Raw genomic sequence first — 23,296 nt, 5'->3', positions numbered from 1 at the left:
TAAGCTCTCTGCCCCCTTTTTTCTGAGCTTTCAGACAAGCTTATAAATTCAGATTTTTTTGAACAGAAGATGGCAGACGGGTACAACTTATGGTATGTTGAAGGATTTGTTTTATCTTTTGTATCACCTGGGCATAGTCCCTTCACGGGGTATATGTAGTGGTTTACAACCAATTTTAAAGATTCAGATGGGAATTAAGGCCCAGATTCTCGTAGAATTGCGTGACGTATCTCATTTACGTTACGCCGCCGCAAGTTTTACAGGCAAGTGCTTTATTCACAAAGCACTTGCGTGTAAAGTTGCGGCGGCGTAAATCACCCGGCGCAAGGTTGGGGGAGTGTAGTATTTAAGCGCGTTCCCGCGCCGAACGTACTGTGCATGCGCCGTCCGTAAAATATCCCAGGGTGCATTGCTCCAAATGACGTCGCAAGGACGTCATTGGTTTCGACGTGAACGTAAATGGCGTCCAGCCCCATTCACGGACGACTTACACAAACAACGTAAATTTTTAAATTTCGACGCGGGAACGACGTACTTAACATTGGTTGCCCCTCATATAGCAGGGGCAACTTTACGCCGGGCAAACCTAACGTAAACGTCGTAACTTCACTGCGTCGACCGCGTGTACGTTCGGGAATTCGCGTATCCAGCTAATTTGCATACTCGACGGGGAAAACGACGGAGGCGACACCTAGCGGACAAAAAAAAATTGCATTTAATATCCGACGGCGTAAGAGCCTTACGCCTGTCGGATCTAATGGATATCTATGCGTAACTGATTCTAAGAATCGGTCGCATAGATACGACGGCCCAGATTTGGACTTACGACAGCGTACATGGCGTTGCGCCGTCGTAAGCCCTTTGAGAATCTGGGCCATAGTGTCTACTACACAGCTTGAGGATTTTTTTTGCTAGAATTGTAGTGAGAACAGGTTTTTTTTTTTTTTCAGTGGAACCGAGCTACCGTCCGATTTGCAAGAGCACTTGCAATAATGTGCGAAAGCATACTTGCCCTTCTCCAGTGATGAATCATTCTTTTCGCTTCTTCTAGGCCCAGATGGTGCAACATCTATGCATGTGCACTTGGCGTTATATCCTGGCAATCGGTACACATGCTGGGGGTATACTGTGCACTGCAAAATATAGCCAGCAGAAGAATCCTACAAACTGTCTTCTGACAAAAAAACACACATTATATATATATATAATTAGTATTTTTTTTTTTTTTTCCGCAAATGGTTGTGAAGAATATAGTTTGTTTTGGTTTTATTTGGCTGTTTAGTAATGTCATCTTGTCTATCATTTTTTATGTTCATAGCTGTATCTGTTACACCTAACTTCCCACAACCCAACTTCCTAATGCTATCCTCATACTTTGCAGACACGGTTGTAGATGAAGACAACTTGAGCAGACCTTAGAATGAACATTTCTAAGATGTTCTAAAACTTTAACCAGTTAAAGCCCTAAACAGTGTTCACCTACCCATCCGCCTCCACACTTTCTCTTTCCTATTTTTACTACTAAATTATAAGTATAGGTCAGCCCTCAAAAAATCCACTCGCCCACTCGCATTTTGCGTGTTGATTTTGAGGACTGGCAAAAAGGGCTGCCTGGGAGGGGCGAGCACCGCCGATCAGAGGGGAAGAGATTAGAGCCGCCGGCTGGATGATCAGAGCAGGGAACATCACAGCTTTCATTTCAATAGCTGTGTGTTCCCCACGCCGTGCGCCATCGCATAAGCCCCTCCTCTTTTTCCGGGACTTTGATAGACAGGTCACCGTCCAATCCTAAGACAGGTGACATGTATCAAAGTTCCCCGGACAAGAGGAGGGGCTTATGTGATGGCGTGCCACAGGGGAACACACAGCTATTAAAATGAAAGCTGTGATGTTCCCTGCTCTGATCATCCAGCCGACGGCTCTCTTCTCTTCCCATCCACAGGTAGGCTGCATGGTGGGACACGGGCTGCATGGTGGGACACGGGCGGCATTGGCGGGCACGGGCAGGCGGCATTGGTGGGCACGGATAAAGTTAATATTTTTTATAACTTAATTCTGCATAAAACAGAATTAAGTTATTCAAAACAAAACATAAAAGTAGTGTAATTTCATGAGAATTTATGAGGGCGGGTTTAGGGATGGGATTAGGGGCGGGGCATGGTAGGGGTTACATGGGGCAACTGGTGGCGAGTAACCCTTGAGGCCTGGCTAGTAGCTCAGGACTTGAAATTTTGAGCACTGGTATAGGTTATAATTGAAATTGGGGTTTCAGTTATTTCAGGCTGGTTAGATGAGAATTCTCTCTGCAGACATTTTCAGTGTACTTTTTAAACAAACGTGTGTCCTATATTTTATCTTTATGTGAAACTGCTGACCCTTTAATAAATGTGTAATTTGCTTATTGATGTTCTGGTTTAAAACAATTTGCTTTTTTAATTTTTTAAACAGGGACAACGTTCCAGCCAAACAGTAACTCCTCAGTAAATCCGGACCACCTGAACTATTTCAGATTTGCTGGCGAAATTCTGGGGCTTGCACTTTATCATAGGCAACTGGTCAACATTTACTTCACCAGATCATTTTACAAGCACATCCTTGGTATGAATATAAAGAGTTTGGACAGCAGCGGGCATTATTAAAATATGAATTCTTTTTATTTTTTGGCATTGTTCTTGAACTGCAACTTCACTCTCCCAATCAACATTTTCCTTTTAATCCTAATGCTGTTAGCATTTGTAAATAGTTAGGAACTTTTATCATATTTACTTGTTTTAAAATGTATTTGTTTTAACTAGGGTTGTCCCGATACCACTTTTTTAGGACCGAGTACAAGTACCGATACTTTTTTTCAAGTAGTCGCCGATACCGAATACCGATACTTTTTTTTTAAATGTGTCCCCAAATGCAGCCATGTCCCCCCCATATGCAGCCATGTCCCCCACATATGCAGCCATGTCCCTCTAGCCATGTCCCTCACATATGCAGCCATGTTCCTCTAGCCATGTCCCTCACATATGCAGCCATGTCCCTCACATATGCAGCCATGTCCCTCTAGCCATGTCCCTCACATATGCAGCCATGTCCCTCACATATGCAGCAATGTCCCTCTAGCCATGTCCATCACATATGCAGCCATGTCCCTCACATATGCAGCAATGTCCCTCTAGCCATGTCCCTCGATGCGGCGGCGCGATGCGGTGGCAGCGGCGGGGGGGGGAAAGGGGGGGGAAAGTATTCTATTTAGGTATCGGGGGTATTTGCACGAGTACGAGTACTCCCGCAAATACTCGGTATCGGTACCGATACTGGTATCGGTATCTGGACAACCCTAGTTTTAACCTTTCTTCAGTTACTTATCAGTTTCCATGCCTGGGCAAATATCATACATCCCAGGAGTCTTCAGGAGAGGAGGGGTTTTATCGGCTAAGCACACTCTCCTGCATGCAATCATGAGATAATGGCAGATGGATTCTAGGAAGTAAATGCTTCATGAATCATCTGCCCTTATGCAAAATGGCCACGACCAGAAATGTGAGGGGTGTATTTTAAAGCAATTTCTCAGCAGAATAATGCATGGAGACATGGATGAATTGGGGGGAATGAGGGGTGGTTTGTCTTGAATACAATTGAGTAGTGTTTTTGGTTGGTGGTGTTCAGATCGGCTTTAACCACTTAACCCCCGGACCATATTGCTGTTCAAAGACCAGGCCACTTTTTGCGATTCGGCACTGCGTGGCTTTAACTGAAAATTGCGTGGTCATGCGACATGGCTCCCAAACAAAATTGGCGTCCTTTTTTCCTACAAATAGAGCTTTCTTTTGGTGGTATTTGATCACCTGCGCGTTTTGTTTTTTTTGCGCTAAAAACAAAAATAGAGCGACAATTTTGAAAAAAATGAATATTTTTTACTTTTTGCTATAATAAATATCCCCCAAAAATATATAAAAAAATTAATTCTTTCCTCAGTTTAGGCCGATACGTATTCTTCTACATATTTTTCTAAAAAAAAAATCGCAATAAGCGTCTATTGATTGGTTTGTGCAAAAGTTATAGCGTTTACATAATAGGCATTTTTATTATTTTATTTTTTTTACTAGTAATGGCGGCGATCAGTGTTTTTTTTTTCGGTACTGCGACATTACGGCGGACACTTTTGACACATATTTGGGACCATTGGCATTTTTATAGCGATCAGTGCTATAAAAATGCATTGATTACTATAAAAATTACACTGGCAGGGAAGGGGTTAACACTAGGGGCTGAGGAAGGGATTAATTATGTTCCTTGTGTGTGTTCTAACTGAAGGGGGGATGGGACTGACTGGGGGAAATGACTGATCGCTGTTCATACATTGTATGAACAGATGGTCAGGCATTTCTCCCCTGACAGGACCCGGTCCTCGCTCTGTAATGCGCGATCGCGGGTGCCCGGCGGCGGGCACGTGCGCCAGGATCAGGGACGAGCGGGGGGCGCGTGTGCGCACCCCTATTGGCTTCTGGGAGAGATGGCGTATATCTATGTGATCTCACCCAGCAGAGCCAACCTGCCGCCGTATAACTGCGGCAGCTGGTCGGCAAGCAGTTAAAATCACGATTACAAATATAATGTATTCGAGTGGTATCTGTCAGGGCAAAGCATAAAAAGGTAGTTTATTTTTAAGTTCACATGTCAGTGTTTGGCAGGCTTTGGTAGTGTTCTAGTTTGGCCCAGGAAAAAAACAAGGAGAAGGGCGCCTCTGTGAATACATCAAAACACTTTATTATAAGGAACAACATCCATGGATATCGTTCTTTATAATAAAGTGTTTTGATCTATTCTCAAGGGCGCCCCTCACCTTGTTTTTTCCTAGCTCTACTAGAACTTGCTTCTGGTCTCCTCTAGTGGCAGCCCTGACAGACTCTCCTAATCTTGCTACCCTGATACCTGACTATTATGGACCACATACAAGCAATATCGAGGTATCTGAGCATTGCGCCTTTTACTTGTTAAAACAATTCTAGTCTGTCCCAACCATTGTCACTTTTGCTTTGTAAATTTAGAGAAAAATGCGAATGTGCAGGAAATAAAAAAAAAAAAAAAATTTAATGCAATTGAGATACTGAAAACAAACTATATAATGTTGTTGCATTTACAGTATCAACCCTATACAGTTATCAAAATGCATTTTTTTTTAAATAGTTTTTGTTAATGCATTTCTTGAGTTGTAGAGATTTACATTTCTGAAAATGCAGCTCACCAGGCCAAAAAATGTATGTCAGTATTAAATCTTTTTAGACCTCTTTCTGTTCCTCTTTGGTCAGGTAGCGTAAAAAACAAAAAACAAAGTTTATGAAGAGATTTCTTTTTTTACAAATATATTCTGACCCTCTTTAGGTAATGTTTTCTTATTGGTTTCACTGCATGGCTGTGTATACATATATATCACTTGGTACATGCACAGTTGATGGCCATTATTCTCTATGGCCTAGCATGGTGCATGAGTACTGCTGGTTATTCGGCAAGCTGCAAACACTACTTGAGCTTTAACAGACTGCAGAAATAAAAAGTTAATCATGTCTGAATCTTGCTTGTTTTACAGTTTGAGGATATACATTTTTGTTTGCAAGTGCAGATGTCTGGGACTGTTTTCATTTAACAATCTTTTGGTGAATCAAGTCCTAATTGATGATGTCCCATGAGTAGCGGTTTTCTTAACCATAACATAAAACGATCATCTTTTGAAATAGTGATTTGTGGGAACCAGAAAAGCATGCCAAATATTTAAAATTGGATATAAAGTCTTAAAAATTAAGGTACAAACCTGCACATATTTAAGTGGCCAGAATAATGTAATCTATTTTATTTTAGGGCCAGCTTCATAAAATGCATAGCTTAGAGTAAAATCAGTGCTCTTATTTTAAGTTCTCAAGTTTTTAAATGCGCTGCAGTGCATTTCTTCTCCTGAAGATGGCAGCTTAATGCAAGAGATGCCTAAATGAGTAAATTGGATGAAAAGAACTCTCTTCCTAAATATCTGCATGCTTTAATACTGCAGGTATCCCAGTAAATTATCAGGACGTGGCCTCCATTGACCCAGAATACGCAAAGAACTTGCAGTGGATTTTAGATAATGATATTAGTGACCTGGGACTGGAACTGACTTTCTCCGTGGAGACCGATGTGTTCGGAGCTATGGAAGAAGTGCCCTTAAAACCAGGAGGGGCCAGCATACTTGTTACACAGGAGAACAAGGTGAGTGATGAGATCAATGTCAAGATGTGCTTGTAAACTGTCTCTGGAAAGATACACTTCACGCTCTGATGTGAGCCAGAAAAGACAGCATTTACTCCACAGGGGTACGGTATCTGTGTAAGAAATCCAATCGTTTTGCGTCTCTGCACTGCCGTTATTCTGTGACATTACTAATCCATCATATTATTAACAGAGCTAAACTGTTTGTTTCATTCAGTGATATCCGTGTGCAGGAACTTTAGTTTGTGAGCAGTTTAGGTGTAGTCAGATAATCGCTATAGCTGTAGCGCTCATCTTTCATAATAAATGAAGGGCACACGGATCCTCTGTTTCAGTATATTGCTTAGCAGTGCACTTCATGCTTTAAAAATGTCAAGTTCTGAGTTCTGGGTATCTTTGCAATGTCATTTTGGGATGCACAGCTTCCAATATTAATATTTCCTTTTAATCAGCAGCCTGTTATCCCTGCAGCACACAGCGGCTGAAATTTATGACAGCTTCCTCATTTGTTAGCCGTGTTTAGCAGAAATCATATGCATTGCGAGTGTCGATGCTCTTATCCATCATTTGTCACAAAGTGTCAGAGCAGAAAAATGTTTAGATTCGGGTCCCTGACACAGTTTTAATTATGAACATCCATTTTACGATGACAAATGCACAGATGTACTTCACATAGCAGAGCAGCCTTATGTTTCTGGAAACATTGCTATGCTGCTTTTTCTGGGGGGCAAATGTGTGTGCGCGTGTGTATATGGAATATTTATAAATGACTGAAGTGTTGCTTGATTTCTCACTTCAGCCATAGCATGTGTAACATAAAAATATATATATATATATATATATATATATATATATATATATATATATATATATATATATAAATACATTATAAAATAGAATATATTTTTGTCTGCCTGTGTCGGGAATTGGCTGTCATAAATTTAATGTCACATATGAAACATTGGTTACGTTAAAGAAAATTTAGGCTGTCGTCTAGTGAGATGGTGATAATTGCATTGTCTGACACAGATTAAAGAAATTCTGCCAGTTATAGGTCAGGCCAGAGTTTTTCTGGGAAGAAGAATGTAATGAATATTTAACAAACCACACACAATCATTTCACGAGGCGGAACACGCAGGAATGATGGTAAGACATAGCTGTTTTTTTTATAAAGGGTGGAGAGCTTTCCTGCAAACCGTGCCAAGCTGAGGAAACGCCATTTTAAGCTGACATTGTACAAAATACAATGTTTTCTTGGCTTTTAATTTAAGTTTACGTTTTGCAATGTGGCTTTTAGAGCTGTAAACGGCGCCATTAGAGACCTTGTCACTAAATTATGAAAGCACATAAAAACATATTTTTTTTCGCCTTGTGGAAGCTTGTGTTACGAAGCTGCATCAATCCATCTATTCGCATGGCCTGGTTTTAATGGCATCGCTGATCTAGAAAGGGCATTAGAGTAATGATTTGAAATGTTTTTCATAGCAGCTATTAACCTGGACAACAAACAGCAGTGGCACACAAATGAATTTAAATGTGATGCGTGGTTGTAGTTCATCTTGATCGGTTTCTAGGGTAACCAACTAAAGTTGTGTGTGGTATTGTGTATTGTTTTGTTTTTTTGTGTTTTTTTAACGTTCATACTATTTTCTGAAGCTTATGGTCATAGCTGTAGTTTTTTGTTTTTCCTCATGTGCACCCTTTCTTTTGATACATATTGTCATTATATTTGTCTATAACAGATTACTACTTGTGTCTTCATTCGTACTGTTGGCCCTAATGTTAGATCTGTTCATTCCAGATGGCTACCCGCACTTGTGCCCTTAGCTCTCCTCCTGTAAGTGTAAGGAAAACTGCTGTTCAACAGCAGACACACAGGTTTGTTTCTTGCCTGTGCTGGCACAGTTCTTCGTTTGAGCTGAGGGTCGCAGTGAAGTGCATTTCATTAGCTGCAAGCAGCTTCCAAGTGTGTGTAGATATGAGAATTGCCACACAGGCCACTGCCTAAACCATTACTTTGCATTCTAGCACACATGCCATTAAAAAATTTGGAGCTCCTTTTACCGATTTTAAAGGCTTGTTCTCATATCGCATAGTGCATGTGCTGATGTCTTGTAATTTTGCACAGCACTAATATATATATATATACAGTACAGACCAAAAGTTTGACACACACCTTCTCATTCAAAGAGTTTTCTTTATTTTCATGACTATGAAAATTGTAGATTCACACTGAAGGCATCAAAACTATGAACTAACACATGTGGAATTATACATAACAAAGTGTGAAACAACTGAAAATATATTTTATATTCTAGGTTCTTCAAAGTAGCCACCTTTTGCTTTGATTACTGCTTGGCACACTCTTGGCATTCTCTTGATGAGGTAGTCACCTGGCGCAGCACTCCATCACTCTCCTTTTTGGTCAAATAGCCCTGGAGGTGTGTTTGGGGTCATTGTCCTGTTGAAAAATAAATGATGGTCCAACTAAACGCAAACCGGATGGAATAGCATGCCGCTGCAAGATGCTGTGGTAGCCATGCTGGTTCAGTATGCCTTCAATTTTGATTAAACCCCCAACAGTGTCACCAGCAAAGCACCCCCACACCATCACACCTCCTCCTCCATGCTTCACGGTGGGAACCAGGCATGTAGAGTCCATCCGTTCACCTTTTCTGCGTCGCACAAAGACACAGGGGTTGGAACCAAAGATTTCAAGTTTGGACTCGTCAGACCAAAGCACAGATTTCCACTGGTCTAATATCCATTCCTTGTGTTCTTTAGCCCAAACAAGTCTCTTCTGCTTGTTGCCTTTCTTTAGCAGTGGTTTCCTAGCAGATATTCTACCATGAAGGCCTGATTCTCACAGTCTCCTCTTACCAGTTCTAGAGATGTGTCTGCTGCAAAAGGTGGCTACTTTGAAGAACCTAGAATATGAAATATATTTTCAGTTGTTTCACACTTTTTTTTGTTATGTATAATTCCACATGTGTTAATTCATAGTTTTGATGCCTTCAGTGTGAATCTACAATTTTTATAGTCATGAAAATAAAGAAAACTCTTTGAATGAGAAGGTGTGTCCAAACTTTTGGTCTGTACTGCATATATATATATATATATATATATATATATATATATATATATATATATATATATATATATATATATATATATATATATATATATATATACCGTATTTATCGCGGTATAACGCGCTCCCGCGTATACCGCGCACCCCTAAAGTTGCCGTGAATCCTGTGGAAAAAAAGTTTTTTTTGTACTTACAGTTTTGGTGTCTTGCGCGGCATCCATCGGCGGCCTCGCCGGGTCCATCTGCGGCTTCGGGTGTCCTCTTCGTCGGGTCCGGTCAGAAGGCCACCGGATGTACGCTCAGGACGTCGGCGTAAGAGGCGCTGAGACTGCCCGAAGATACACGAGTGTACTGCGCTCGGTATATGCCGGCGCAGTATTCAAACTCGTGGCGTGTATCGGCGTATATCGCGCACCCACGATTTTGCCCTGATTTTCAGGGCAAAATAGTGCGCGGTATATGCCGATCAATACGGTACATATACAAGAAAATTGACTAAAAAGGTTCCCGTTTTACCTGTAGCAGTACAACCTTGTTTGTCAGACCATAGAGGGGTCCTACCATCCCACAAGCCTATCTAAGGCCCCTTTCACACTTGTACAACTTGTCCCACGATTTGGGACTGCAAACTAGCATGACAAGTCATTCCTCATGATTTCCAATGGCAACCATTCATATTCGTATGACTTCAAGTCGAGCTGACTTCAAAGTAGTCTGCATTGCGTGACTTTGAAATCATGGTAGTGTGAAAGGGGCCTTAAGGGAACTAACAGAATATGAACTTATTTCTGTGTCTGAAGTTGAAAAAGGAATAGCAACTCCTCAAGATATAATGTTGTGCTGTCAGTTGTGTTCTTTGCAGCGATGGACTGTAGTGCAAAATTTAACTGGTAAGCAACTGGAACAAAGTTCAAAACCAATTCCAAAAAAGTCAGCATTAAAGGATAAGTTCACCTTTCGTAACATGTTACACGTTATACCCATATTCAGGATGTAAGTTATGAACAGACCGACAAGACAAACTACAAGCTCCAGCAGCCTTTGTGGCTGTCGGCTTGTAGTCTTTAATGAACTACCACGGCACTGTGTAGCGCTGTGTTAGTTCATTCTCTATTCCTGTCAGATTGTGTCTGCTTGCCTGTACCATATGTACGGACACACAGATACACTGACAGATCTTTGGAAGACCCGCATGGCACCAGCGAGCTGCTGGTCACTGATGCTATGCTTTAGAGCAGGGGTGTCAAACTCAAATTCATCAGGGGCCGCATTCGCAGTATGGTTGCCCTCAAAGGGCCAGTTGTATGTGATGGGGATGGGTGGGGTGGGGACAGGACGGGATGGGGTAGGATAGGGTGGGATGGGGACAGGATGGATGGATGGATGGGATAGGGTAGGATGGGGATGGGATGGGGTAGGAAAGGGTGGGATGGGGACGGGATGGGATGGGTGGGATGAGGGCGGGATGGGATGGTGATGGAATGGGGGTGGGTAGGATGGGGTCACCTACACTGACCTAACTGACACCTACACTGACTACTACAATGACTGACACCTACACTGACCCACCCTGACTCCTACTTCCTGCACTACTCACACACACCACCCTCCACACAGCTTGGTGCAGATCCATCCTCCTCCTTACCTCTGCTTGTTTGGCTTCCTCTCCATCGCCATCCACCCGCTCGCTCCATGGTGTCTCCGCCGGGGGCCAGGCCAGAGCCATCCACCCGCTCCATGATGTCCCTGCCAGGCGGTAGCCGAAGGTCAGCTATCAGACCCTAGCTGCGCCTCCATGCTCCCATCTCCACCGAGCCCCGCCCCTCCGCCCGCTGTACACACAGCGCCGCACCAGAGGGATAGGCAGAGGAGTCCCGTCGCCATGTTCAGTGTTTCCTGCCACACTGTGATTGGGCGTTTAGGGGTCTTGTGCGGAGGCGGGACTTCCAGAGCAACCGTGATAGGCCAGCCCCTTGCCGCACATGACCCCCATACGCCCAATCACAGGGTGCCTGACGTAAAAGATTGTTTACTCGTGTTGCCTGGGAGACAAAAGAGATGGCGACCTGCCGATTGTTGCGCGGGCCACATGGCAAGGTCTGGCGGGCCGGATTCGGCCCGCGGGCCTTGTGTTTGCCACCCCTGCTTTAGAGGCTCCAGAAACAAAAAATAATAAATGCACAATTTTATTTTTTTGCAGGTAAAAATAATGTGCATGTATTTTTTGTTAAAAGGTGAACTTATCCCTTTTTTATGGGCTTTTTGTTTAGCTGCAATCATTCCAGCAAAAGCCACCAGCTGGCTTGTCCGACAAGTTTTATATGCCAAAATATGACATGCAGCAGCTCAGCAAAGCACTTTTAATGTTTGTATAAAAATGATCCTACGTATTGTAAGCTCTGGGGTCTTGTTATACCAGCTGTAAACACATCTCTTTATTTAATCATCAAAGGATTATAAAGCTCACTCTCGTAGTTTACACGAAGATGGTGGTGAAGGAAAAAAAAACAATTACAGTTAAATCATTTTTGTTTTTTGATGGGTGGGAAAAGGTTAGAATTTCTGCCTGGTGCAAGTCTGCGTGACCATTGAGGAGATTTTTATACTGTGAGTTTTAAATGCTATCTTTTTCTCCAAGGCGTAAATTTGGTTTTATCATTCAGTTGGACACCCTCCACCAGGCCAGGAAATAAGGGGAAGTGTAACTAATGGGGCAACAGACTGCTGTAAAACCCTGAAAAATTACTAAACCTTCCTTGCTCTACCAGGTATTTAGGGCCAGATTCACGTAGAATTGCGGCCGTGTAACGTAACCCGTTTACGTTACACCACCGCAAGTTTTCAGTGTAAGTGCCCGATCCCCAAAGCACTTACCTGTAAACTTGCGGCGGTGTATCGTAAACACGTCCGGCGCAAGCCCGCCCAATTCAAATGGAGCGGGTACCATTTAAATTAGGCGCGCTCCCGCGCCGGACGTAATGCACTAATGTACTTACGCCGGAAAAAAAAAATTCAAAAGCGACGCGGGAACGACGGGCATACTTTAACATGGTTTACACCATGTTAATAGCACCCCTAACTTTGCGACGGGAAACTAAGACTTGCGCCGACGTAACGACAGGAAAAACCTTCGTGGATCGCCGTAACTGCTAATTTGCATACCCGACGCTGGAATACGACGCAAACTCCACCCAGCGGCGGCCAAGGTATTGCATTCTAAGATCCGACGGTGTAAGACAATTACACCTGTCGGATCTAAGGGCTATCTATGCGTAACTGATTCTATGAATCGGTCGCATAGATACTCTGAGAGATACGACGGCGTTTCAGAGATACGCCGTTGTATCTCTTCTGTGAATCTGGCCCTCAGATTTTATCACTGCCTATGACATCTTTAGGGTTATTCGCCCTTACTTCCTGTTCTGGCACACGCCTATGAAATGGACTGGAAGGGAGGAGACTTTTGTTCACTTCTGCTGAGAAAGGAAGCGAAAAGGAAGCAAAAGGAAAGGAAGAAAAATCACTGATATGGGGACATAGATCGCATTAGAAAGTTGACAGAAGTAAACTAACCCTTCCTTATTGTCTTCAAAACTAAAGAAAAGTATTGGGCTAGCGTTGGGCTTTAGGACAAAGGTTCCTTTTAACTGATGGTACAGAAAGTGCCTGTTTGAGTTCTGCCTTAGTACCAGTCCCTTGTAATTCTTTGTCTTAATGTAACTGATCTTCACTTACAGATTTTACCCATTAACCACCCAGTAAAATCTAAATTAAAAGAATCCCATTACAAGAAATTAAACTACACAGCATATAAGTACATGCTTCATTCCAAGGATATCATTTTGAGATGAGTCTTCAGCTGTAATTGCTATGCTTTTTGTAGTTTAGACAGCTTTTCAATTAACTATAAATGTAGAAAAAACACTTTTCATCTTTCAGTATAGTGATATACTAGTTAATCACATTTCTGATTAAATAATTGGTAAGTTTAAATGTGATCAAATATGTCACAGAATTAAGGTTTGGTACCTGCTGGATTGTAAACATCTTTGCTGTATGCTTTTTTTTTTTTATTCTGCTGAATGCTGACCTCCTAACAATTGCTAGATGGAGGCTCAGGCAATTTCTTTTTACCTTGTGAAATGCATACATCTGCAAGATATGCACATTCTAAGGTACAGGGGAAAAAACGCTTTCTCTGGGTAATACATTCTCGGTTTTGATGCTTGTATTGTGCGGTTTGTCTGTGTGTAAAGACCACTTTCTGGAACGCTTGGTACTTGGCGAGCTTGTCATTTTTATCAGGGATATCCGTTACAGAATGTCCTAAACAGAAAAAGTATACTCCTGAGTATTTCCACGCTCTAATGAAATGATTCTTTTGATCTGTGTGCAGTGCTGTATTGCATAGCAGTGTTTCCTAACTTTATTATATCGTTGTTGTATATAACAAACACTTACCAAATGCCCCGTGTTGTGGGACTATCTCAGGCACCATCTAAAGTGTGCTGTATCCTATAGTAAGGCTTTCCAGCCATATTATTTAAAAAATAGAATCCGCACGCTCGTTGGTTTTGTTGGCGACTCTGTTCACTTGGTTTCCAAAATTAGTTCACGTAGTTATATGTACCATAAAGGGTCCACTGAGTGTGTGAGAATTGCTTCTTAGAATATGTGAAAAGTATGGAGAAGTAAGACCCACTGCTCTACAGTACATATAGAACTTCCAAATCCTACATCCATAAGCTGGTGGATAGGAGATGTGTTTGTTTGCACACCAGCTGGGGTAGCTGAAAATATATGTGTTTAAATTATATTGTTCTGAAAGATATTCATTTTTCTACATTGTTTTTTGGTTTATGTATTTATTTTTATTTTTTTCATTCCATCAAGAAACCTGCAATTATCAAACCCATTACTTTTTAGCAGTGCTTTCAGCGACATAATGTTTTTTCTTTAACAAGCACAATCTAATAATGGCATCTAATGATATTTGTCGTAGATCAGTTCTTCTCCATTTTATTAAAGTATGCTCCCCTTTTTGTAGTAATCATTTTTATTGAGGATAATTCAGGTTTCCAAATTTAACAAAACATTTGTTTTGAACATTGTAGCCTTTTGGTATGTACATGGTAAGAACGCCACATGTAGTTCATTGGCAGCAGCCACCCTGGGGTGTATTGATTGGTTTATGGGTTCAGAAGAACCAGGCTGAGTAGACTTGTTGTATGCAGAAGCGATGGAGGCTTTGATGTCCTCTGCATGAACTTCTAGAATACACCAGAGAATCATTGGAAATCATTTCTGGTCATGTACCATGTAGTTTAATTAAATCCTTTTATTATTTGTAGCCTGCCCTTTTTTAAAAGCCAGTCGAATCTTAAAGCGGGAGTTCTTCCGAATTTTTTTTTTTAACATTAGATTGATGCTCATTTTGTCAAGGGGAAGCCTGCAGGACGTCAATAGAGTCAGGATTTCACAACCACTTCCCGGACGTCAATTATATATTGACCGGGCAGGAAGTGGTTAAGCACTAGTTTTATAGTACAATTTTTTTTTTCCTAAATAGCTTCCTTTACCTTAGTGCAGTCCTCCTTCACTTACCTCATCCTTCCATTTTTGCTTTTAAATGTCCTTATTTCTTCTGAGAAACCCTCACTTCCTGTTCTTCTGTCTGTAACTACACACAGTAATGCAAGGCTTTCTCCCTGATGTGGAATGTTGTGCTCTCCCCCTCCCTTGGACTACGGGAGAGTCAGGACGCTCTCTACATTGCAGATAAAGGAGCTGTGTGTTAGTGGGTGTCCTGACTCTCCTGTATTCCAAGGGAGGGGGCTAGCACGACACGACACACCACACCAGGGAGAAAGCCTCACATTACTGTGTGGAGTTACAGACAGAAGAACAGGAAGTGAGGATTTCTCAGAAGAAATAAGGACATTTAAAAGCAAAATGGAAGGATGAGGTAAGTGAAGGAGGACTGCACTAAGGTAAAGGAAGCTGTTAGGAAAAAAAATTTACTTTTACAACCCTTTTAAGTTACACAAAGCCACTGGTTTTCATTGTGCACCATTACAACCGCCTAGCCACCAGCGTCCTAACAACCATTGACATTATCGGTTAATAAGGAGGGATCCTGCACAGAATTCTTGTTTGCCCCCTCCTCTGCCCCACTCCATCAACATTGAGGTCACATTAGCTGAGTGATGGAGAGAAGCTGAGGGAGATAAAATGTTGGAATCCTAGTTAGTACCAGTGTGCAAAGGTGTATTTAATTTGGAAGAATAAATCACCTTTAATGTTTGATGTTTTACAGCTGCTGTTTTTGGCTTCAGGTGTATTTTTCTGCAGACAGTAAACTCCCCAGCATGTTATTCTATGTATCCATACACACACACACACACAGGCTGTTATCAGCGTTTTTTTGGCAGGGGTGTTTTCTGGCTGCAAAAAAAACCCCCCAGAATTGGTGGGTTTGCAGAGGAGTTTTTCAGCTGAAAAATGCTATTCAACTTTGAGCAATTTAGAGCCTTAAGCTTTTGTGGGAGTATAGTTTTGTTAAAAACAAAAAAAATTATAATAAAACGCTACTGCAAAAACGCTGCAAAACTCATTCTACAGGTACATCTAATGCTAATGGCATTTTTACAACGTCCAGTGTGCATGCGGCCTTAGAATGGGGTGCTTGGAGATTGTTTAGAATATTTGAAGGGTGCCTGACTAAAAATAGGTTGAGAAACGCTGGGCTAGGTTCACACTATGCTGGTATTCGGGTGGCTGTGTTTGCTTGGGCAGAGCAGCCCATTTAGTTGAATTTTAGTTGCTGTACATATGAATTTAAATTGAATAATTTGAATTTAGTTGCTGTATGTATGAAACACACAGGGAGAAGCTCCCTACACCATTTCCAAAAAAGCAGGAGCAGGGAAACAGCATGGTTCTGTGCGGTTTCCAGTGTGTGGGGGTGTCATTAGAATTAATGACACCCCTGTGCATCTGCTGAACAGCAGTACATTTTTGGTGCGAGGCGATTAATTGCTTTCCCACACCTGCTCATATTTCAGCTTGGCCTTCTAGAAGGAGGGGGGGGGGGGGACAAAAACAAAAAACAATCGATTTGTTGCATTTATTTGCTTTTTCTTCACTTCTTCTTTCAGTCCACGCTGTAATCTGACTTTGCTGGAAATATTGGCCTATTACCTTATGAAGCAAGGTGGCGATTATATCCTCTGTGGGGGAAATTAATGGCAATAAAAACCCGGCTGACTTTGTAAGGGTCGTCTCAAGTGTGAGGGGTTAAGGACCACTACTGAAATGTGTTTAACCATCCTACACAAGGAGGAGCATGCAGGCAGTACATCAGCAGTGTAATCCTACTCATTTATTGTCCAATGAGAACACTAATGGCATAGTGAGTAACTTAAATGAATAGTGGTGTCGCCCCTTGGCTATGAAGTGTCAAAGTGTGTGAGTCACGGGTTAAGCAACACAGAATTACTTTAAACATGTGTTGTATATATTTATCCTCTTGTATTTTCCCAGAGTGTATGCTACTGGAAATATTATTTGTCTACATTTAATCAAGTGAATGCGGCTAATATAATGTAGCTGTAGACGTTCCTTGTGTCTGCATAATTTGTCACAGCTTGGCAGTGCAGGAATGCTCCTGTTTAGTCACAGGTGATTTCATTTGATGGAGTCGCTGATCCACCTGCATCTCAGCATGCATATCCATTAACCCTGGCCTAAGAGTGGTCCGGTGAGCAGCTCCGAGAACTCTTGCTTGATGAGCTATGGCTTTCTTAGTGTTGGCATGGCACAGAAAAGCCCCCAGCTGACACCATGACAGAACTGCTGTTGTATTTGGGCACATTGTTGACTTTTCTGATATGAGCCATTGCCCATTAATAAACATGAATAGGCTATTCCCATTTGTAATGATTTAAAAAGCTTTCCTATTGAGGTATATAAAAGAATCCAATTACCATGCATGTTGTCTATGGTATTTTCGTTTTCTTATACAGAAGCAAAAGATATACACATAGATGTATTGTAGATCTACTGCCGAGAAATATAAAGGGTGCATTGAATAACAATTCATCATTCATATAGGACATGCAGTGCAGCTTCTGGATCACTGACTTTGTTAATGTCAGAGCACTTGACATACAGAATTCAAGCTGCTGCTACATTCCCAAATACACTGTTTAATAATGGCAGCACCATTCTACTAAATGTTGTTTTCTCTGTGTAATTGTATTGCAGAAAACCAAATGTCATTATCCCATTCATTTGTTTTGTCACAGGTCAGCCGAACACATTCATGAAAGGTACACTTAATGGCCTTTAATGATAATACAAAGCACATTATTGTACAGTTACAGCATCCAAACAAATTTTAACTTTCTTCCATTTGGTGTAGTCACAGCTCTGCAAAATTATATATCATTAGTTACTTTACAATGTCCATTTTGTTTTTGATATTTAATAAACCCTTTAGTGTGTACACATGGAAAGTAGCTATTGTAAAAAAAAAAAAATACTCTCCTCGGTTCACACTAGGGCGACGCGACTTTCAGAGGCGACTCAGACACGACTTGAGCATGAACCACAGGGCGATCTGGGGCGATTTACAACATGACTTGAAGTCGTCTCCAGGACAGGAGACTTTCCAGTGGCCAATCAAACAACAATCAGCTCTAGGGGAGGGAGGGGGAGAGAGAGGTTTGCCTGAGAAATGTATGTCATCTTCCTGGAAAGTCGCTTCAGTTAAGACAGTGATCAGACTTGGAGGCGACTTCCATTGAAATCAATGGGTACAAATCGCCTACAAGTCGGATTGAAGTAGTACAGGAACCTCTTCTGAAGTCGGAGCGACTTGAGTAGTGTGTATTAACACCGCTCCCATTCACTTACATTGTTTTTCTCTACAGCGCGACTTGGGACGACCTCAAGTCGGATCCCAAGTCGCCCCAGTGTGAACCGACTCTCAGAATGCTGTTGGAATTATTACTTTGGTACAGTCTGTAAGAACCTTCTGCATATTTACTAACCTTCACTAGAGGTAATTTAAGTGCTATGCGCACTAATGTGTATGATAAGTAATGTGCTGTTGAACTAAAGTGTAACCAATGTGTCACAAAATGATAAACGTACTAAAAATGAAACTGCAATAATAAAGGGGTGCAAAAGGTGGCAGTGTAACAAAATGTGCAAATAAACTCATCAAATACCAGATTCCTTCCAATCAAGCAAATAAGAGCCCTTTCACACTGAGGGCGTATTGCAGGCGCTATATCGTTAAAAATAGCGCCTTCAATCTGCCCTAAAAGTGCTGCTCTATTGCAGGCTTTCACACTGGAGCCTCAGCGGTAAAAATGGCAGCATTTTACCGCTGATGCTATGGGCAGCTCAGTGTGAAAGTTGTCTAACAAATGATTTTTCACAACAAACCAGATGACCTGTATAACAAACGTAGGTGATTTATAAGTGAAGTGAACTCCTGCGCTGTCAAGAGTGAGGGGACAAGTGAAAAGTGGGGATACTGCTGCAAATAAAAAAGAGGTCTACCTCGATAGACAAAAAGTGATAATTGTAACAAGTGAACTATTTGCGCTGTAAAGTGTTATACAAATTAATGTGTGTGTGCATATAACCACATACATATACAAGTACAAAAAATGGGTGGGGAAAGTCCAAAAAAGGGGAGTGACACTAATATACCAGTAAACAATATTGTTGAATAGTCCTTAATCGAGGGCACAGTGCTGAAGAGGTCCAGGTACAACAAAATCCAACCATGTAGGGGTGCAGTTCATCAATACTTAATCCAATCAATAACGTTGTGAAGTGAAAAATGTTGAAAAACACAACAATAAAAATAAAATATAAAAATAGAAATAAAAATAAATATAAAAATAAAAATAAAAATAAGGGTCAAAGTATTTCAGAAGAAGGAGGCCTTGTATCCAAAAAGGGTGAAAGATAGAGAGTGAGCCGTAACCAAGATCTCATATATGCACCTCTAGTGATCCCAGCAGCTCACCTCTAATCTGGCAAGCTGGATTAAATCAGCCTGATCCTGATGGGTGTGGTCCGTTGTTGGATATTACATACGGGTCTCCATAAAGTGTATTACATGAAAAAGTAAAAAGGGTAGAAACCAAATGGTGTGATAACGTCACAGAGAGGGGTAGCAATGTCTTCTGATTTAAACCAGTGGAGATGCACTCACATGTAGGTGAAAAAACTGGGGCTCTTATCCACGAACGCCGAGCTCGTCAGTCCCTCCTTCCTCTCCCTTACTGATTCTCCAGGGTTAGGAGTCCCGTGTCCCCAATGGTTCACGAATCGGCTCTTGTTATGTATGAGGATCTCGGTAGTGTATGTGGGGTAAGAGAGAAGGACAAGCCTGATCGTGTGATATCATCAACAATAAACAAAAACCCCCCAGGAATGCCCAGGTAGTAATGCACTCACATGAACAATATAACATAAAAGACCTTCCTCCACGAGTGCGGACTCGCAATAAATCTGTGCCTCCAACACTTCCCCTCTATCTGTGGCTCAGTCCGGACACTCAGATGTGGCAGTCATACATGGGGGGAAGTGGAATAGACAACCACAGCGTAGCCCAGTCAGACGTGAAAAGTTTATTTTAAAAGCACTTAAAAACTCACATTTAAAATCGAAATTGCTGCATCAATCCGACGAGTGGCGAACTCGTATATCCAGTGGTCGGATGCTGGAGTGTGTCAAGCCCTCCAATCCCTTTTTTGGACTTTCCCCACCCATTTTTTGTACTTGTATATGTATGTGGTTATATGCACACACACATTAATTTGTATAACACTTTACAGCGCAAATAGTTCACTTGTTACAAACGTAGGTGATTAGTCAATCGGTGCTCATCAAGCTGACCGACATACACTGAAAAGTGAAGATATGACGAGTAACAAGTGGCTGGTGGTTAAAATACATCATGATTTCCTTTCAGGGTCCTTCTCTCATTGTCCCAAGAATCAGTGCTGGGTCGTGGACGGCGATTCCTCTATAATGTGATCCCACTCTCACTCAGAGGGGGAGGGGGATGTAGAGGTAAAAAGGGGAATGCCCATATAGTGTAGTATGTAATATATTTCTTTGATAAAAACAAACACTAAAACACTCACATTTAGAAAGATGGAACACAATACATCATCCACGAGCGCCAAACTCGTTCCCACGTCACTTCCGGTGTGCCTGTCGGCCAACCTGACGCGTATAGTCACAATCATGTGACTTCATCGGGGAAACGTGTGACGATGCGTGTTGAGATTGGGAAAGAGCTTGGTGCTCGTGGATGATGTATTGTGTTCCATCTTGCTAAATGTGAGTGTTTTAGTGTTTTGTTTTTATCATATAAATATATTACATACTACACTATATAGGCATTCCCCTTCTTCCCTCTACATCTCTAGGTAAGAGTGAGATCGCATTCTAGAGGAATCAACGTCCACCACCCAGCATTGATTCTTGGGACAATTGGAGAAGGACCCTGAAAGTAAATAAAGATTGTTTTAACCACTTAAGGACCTTAGGTGTTTTTCAGATTTGGTGTTTGCAACACTAAAACTGTTTTTTTTGCTAGAAAATTACTTAAAACCCCCAAACATTATATATATATATTTTCTAACACCCTAGAGAATAAAATGGCGGTCATTGCAATACTTTTTGCCACACCGTATTTGCGCAGCGGTCTTACAAGCGCACTTTTTTTGGAAAAAAATTGACTTTTTTTAATTAAAAAAATAAGACAACAATAAATTTGGCCCAATTTTTTTATATATTGTGAAAGATAATGTTACGCCGAGTAAAATGATACCCAACATGTGACGCTTAAAAATTGCACCCGCTCGTGGCATGGCGTCAAAATTTTACCCTTAATCTCGATAGGCGACGTTTAAAAAATTCTATAGGTTGCATCTTTTGAGCTACAGAGTAGGTCTAGGGCTAGAATTATTGCACTCGCTCAAACGATTGCGGTGATACCTCACTTGTGTAGTTTGAACACCGTTTTCATATGCGGGCGCTACTCACGTATGCGTTCGCTTCTGCGCGCGAGCTCGACGGGGCGCTTTAAAAAAAAAAAATGTTTTTGGTTTTCTTATTTATTTTTATTTATTTTATTATTTTTTACACTGAAAATAAAAATAAACAAATTTGATCCTATTACAAGGAATGTAAACATCCCTTGCAATAGAAAAAAGCATGACAGGTCCTCTTAAATATGAGATCTGGGGTCAAAAAGACCTCAGATCTCATATTTAGACTTACATGCAAAAAAATTAATGGAAATTTTGTCATTTGAAAAAATGACATTTAAAAAATGTGCCTTTAAGACGCATGGGCGGGACTGACGTTTTGACATCACGTCCGCCCTGCTAGGCTATGGGAAGGGTTGGGGCCATCTTGCTCTCACTCGCATCCCCACACAGCAGGCTGACAGACCCGATCGCCTCCGCCGCTACCGACTGCTCCGGTAAGCGACTGGAGCCCTCTCACGCCGACGATAACGGTGCTCTCGCGGCGAATCCGCCGCGGAGACCGCCGTTATCGTTTACAGAACCGCTCATGCTAAAGATGGATACCTCGGTTGTGGCAGCTGCAGCCGTTACCGAGATATCCATCTTTAAAAACAGGACATATATATATATATATATATATATATATATATATATATATATATATATATATATATATATATATATATATATATATAAGCAGGTCCTTAAGTGGTTAAACCACCAGCCACTTGTTACTTCACTGTTCTGTGTATGTCGATCAGCTTGATGAGCACCAATTGACTAATCACCTACGTTTGTTATACGTGTCATCTGGTTTGTTGTGCAAATAATTTGTTATTTGCTTGATCGTAAAGAATCTGTTATTTGATGAGGAAAATCAATTAAACCTCCAGCCGCTTATGTAACGGTCCCCAGAAGATATTGCAACCACTGGTTTTCCCATGCTGCTACCTTGCAGCAGTAAGGTGAGAGGCCACTTCAAACAGAGGTGTCATTGCATGGAAGGTAGGGGTGCAACGGATCAAAAAACTCACGGTTCGGATCAGGAGTCACGGATCGCATCATTTTTCGGATCCGCAAAAAAAATAATCTCCCCCACTGTAATATCCACATCCCCCCCCCCACTGTAATATACACCCCCCCACCCCACTGTAATATCCACAGACATCACCCCCCACTGTAATATCCATGTCATCTCCCCCACTGCTGTAGTATTATCCACGTCATCTCCCCCACTGCTGTAGTATTATCCACGTCATCTCCCCCACTGCTGTAGTATTATCCACGTCATCTCCCCCACTGCTGTAGTATTATCCACGTCATCTCCCCCACTGCTGTAATATCCACGTCATCTCCCCCACTGCTGTAATATCCATGTCATCTCCCCCACTGCTGTAATATCCACGTCATCTCCCCCACTGCTGTAGTATTATCCACGTCATCTCCCCCACTGCTGTAATATCCATGTCATCTCCCCCACTGCTGTAGTATTATCCACGTCATCTCCCCCACTGCTGTAATATCCATGTCATCTCCCCCACTGCTGTAATATCCACGTCATCTCCCCCACTGCTGTAGTATTATCCACGTCATCTCCCCCACTGCTGTAATATCCACATCATCTCCCTCACTGCTGTAATATCCTCGTCATCTCCCCACTGTAATAATATCCACCTTTGCCCCCACTGACTGTAATATATCCACCATTGCCCCCACTCATCACTGTAATGTCCAGTCCAACATTGCCCCCACTCATCACTGTAATATCCAGTCCAACATTGCCAAAACTCACTGTAATTTTGACACGCTCTTGCAGAATAGAAGCCGGCTAGAAGATCCACGAGCAGTTGAGGGAGGGGTGATGACGTCAGCGCGCACCTAGTCAGCCGCCGTTGCCGGGTGTACCAA

The 23,296-nt window shown here is 41.9% G+C and overlaps 1 protein-coding gene across 2 annotated transcripts in view; it reads left to right on the top strand.

Annotated features, from left to right (window-relative positions):
• Positions 1–23,296, top strand: part of HACE1 (HECT domain and ankyrin repeat containing E3 ubiquitin protein ligase 1) — a 161,256-nt gene that overhangs the window by 96,482 nt on the left and 41,478 nt on the right. For both annotated transcript variants that reach the window (XM_040350164.1, XM_040350165.1), the window contains exons 18-19: positions 2,449–2,598; positions 6,035–6,231. In XM_040350164.1, the coding sequence (XP_040206098.1) occupies positions 2,449–2,598; positions 6,035–6,231 (347 nt within the window). The remainder of the gene's footprint in view (positions 1–2,448; positions 2,599–6,034; positions 6,232–23,296) is intronic.

The sequence above is a fragment of the Rana temporaria genome, chromosome 4 (assembly GCF_905171775.1).
Source record: "Rana temporaria chromosome 4, aRanTem1.1, whole genome shotgun sequence".
Taxonomy (NCBI): domain Eukaryota; kingdom Metazoa; phylum Chordata; class Amphibia; order Anura; family Ranidae; genus Rana; species Rana temporaria.
Note: the sequence above shows the minus strand (reverse complement) of the source record. Positions and strands in the feature narration are given on the sequence as shown.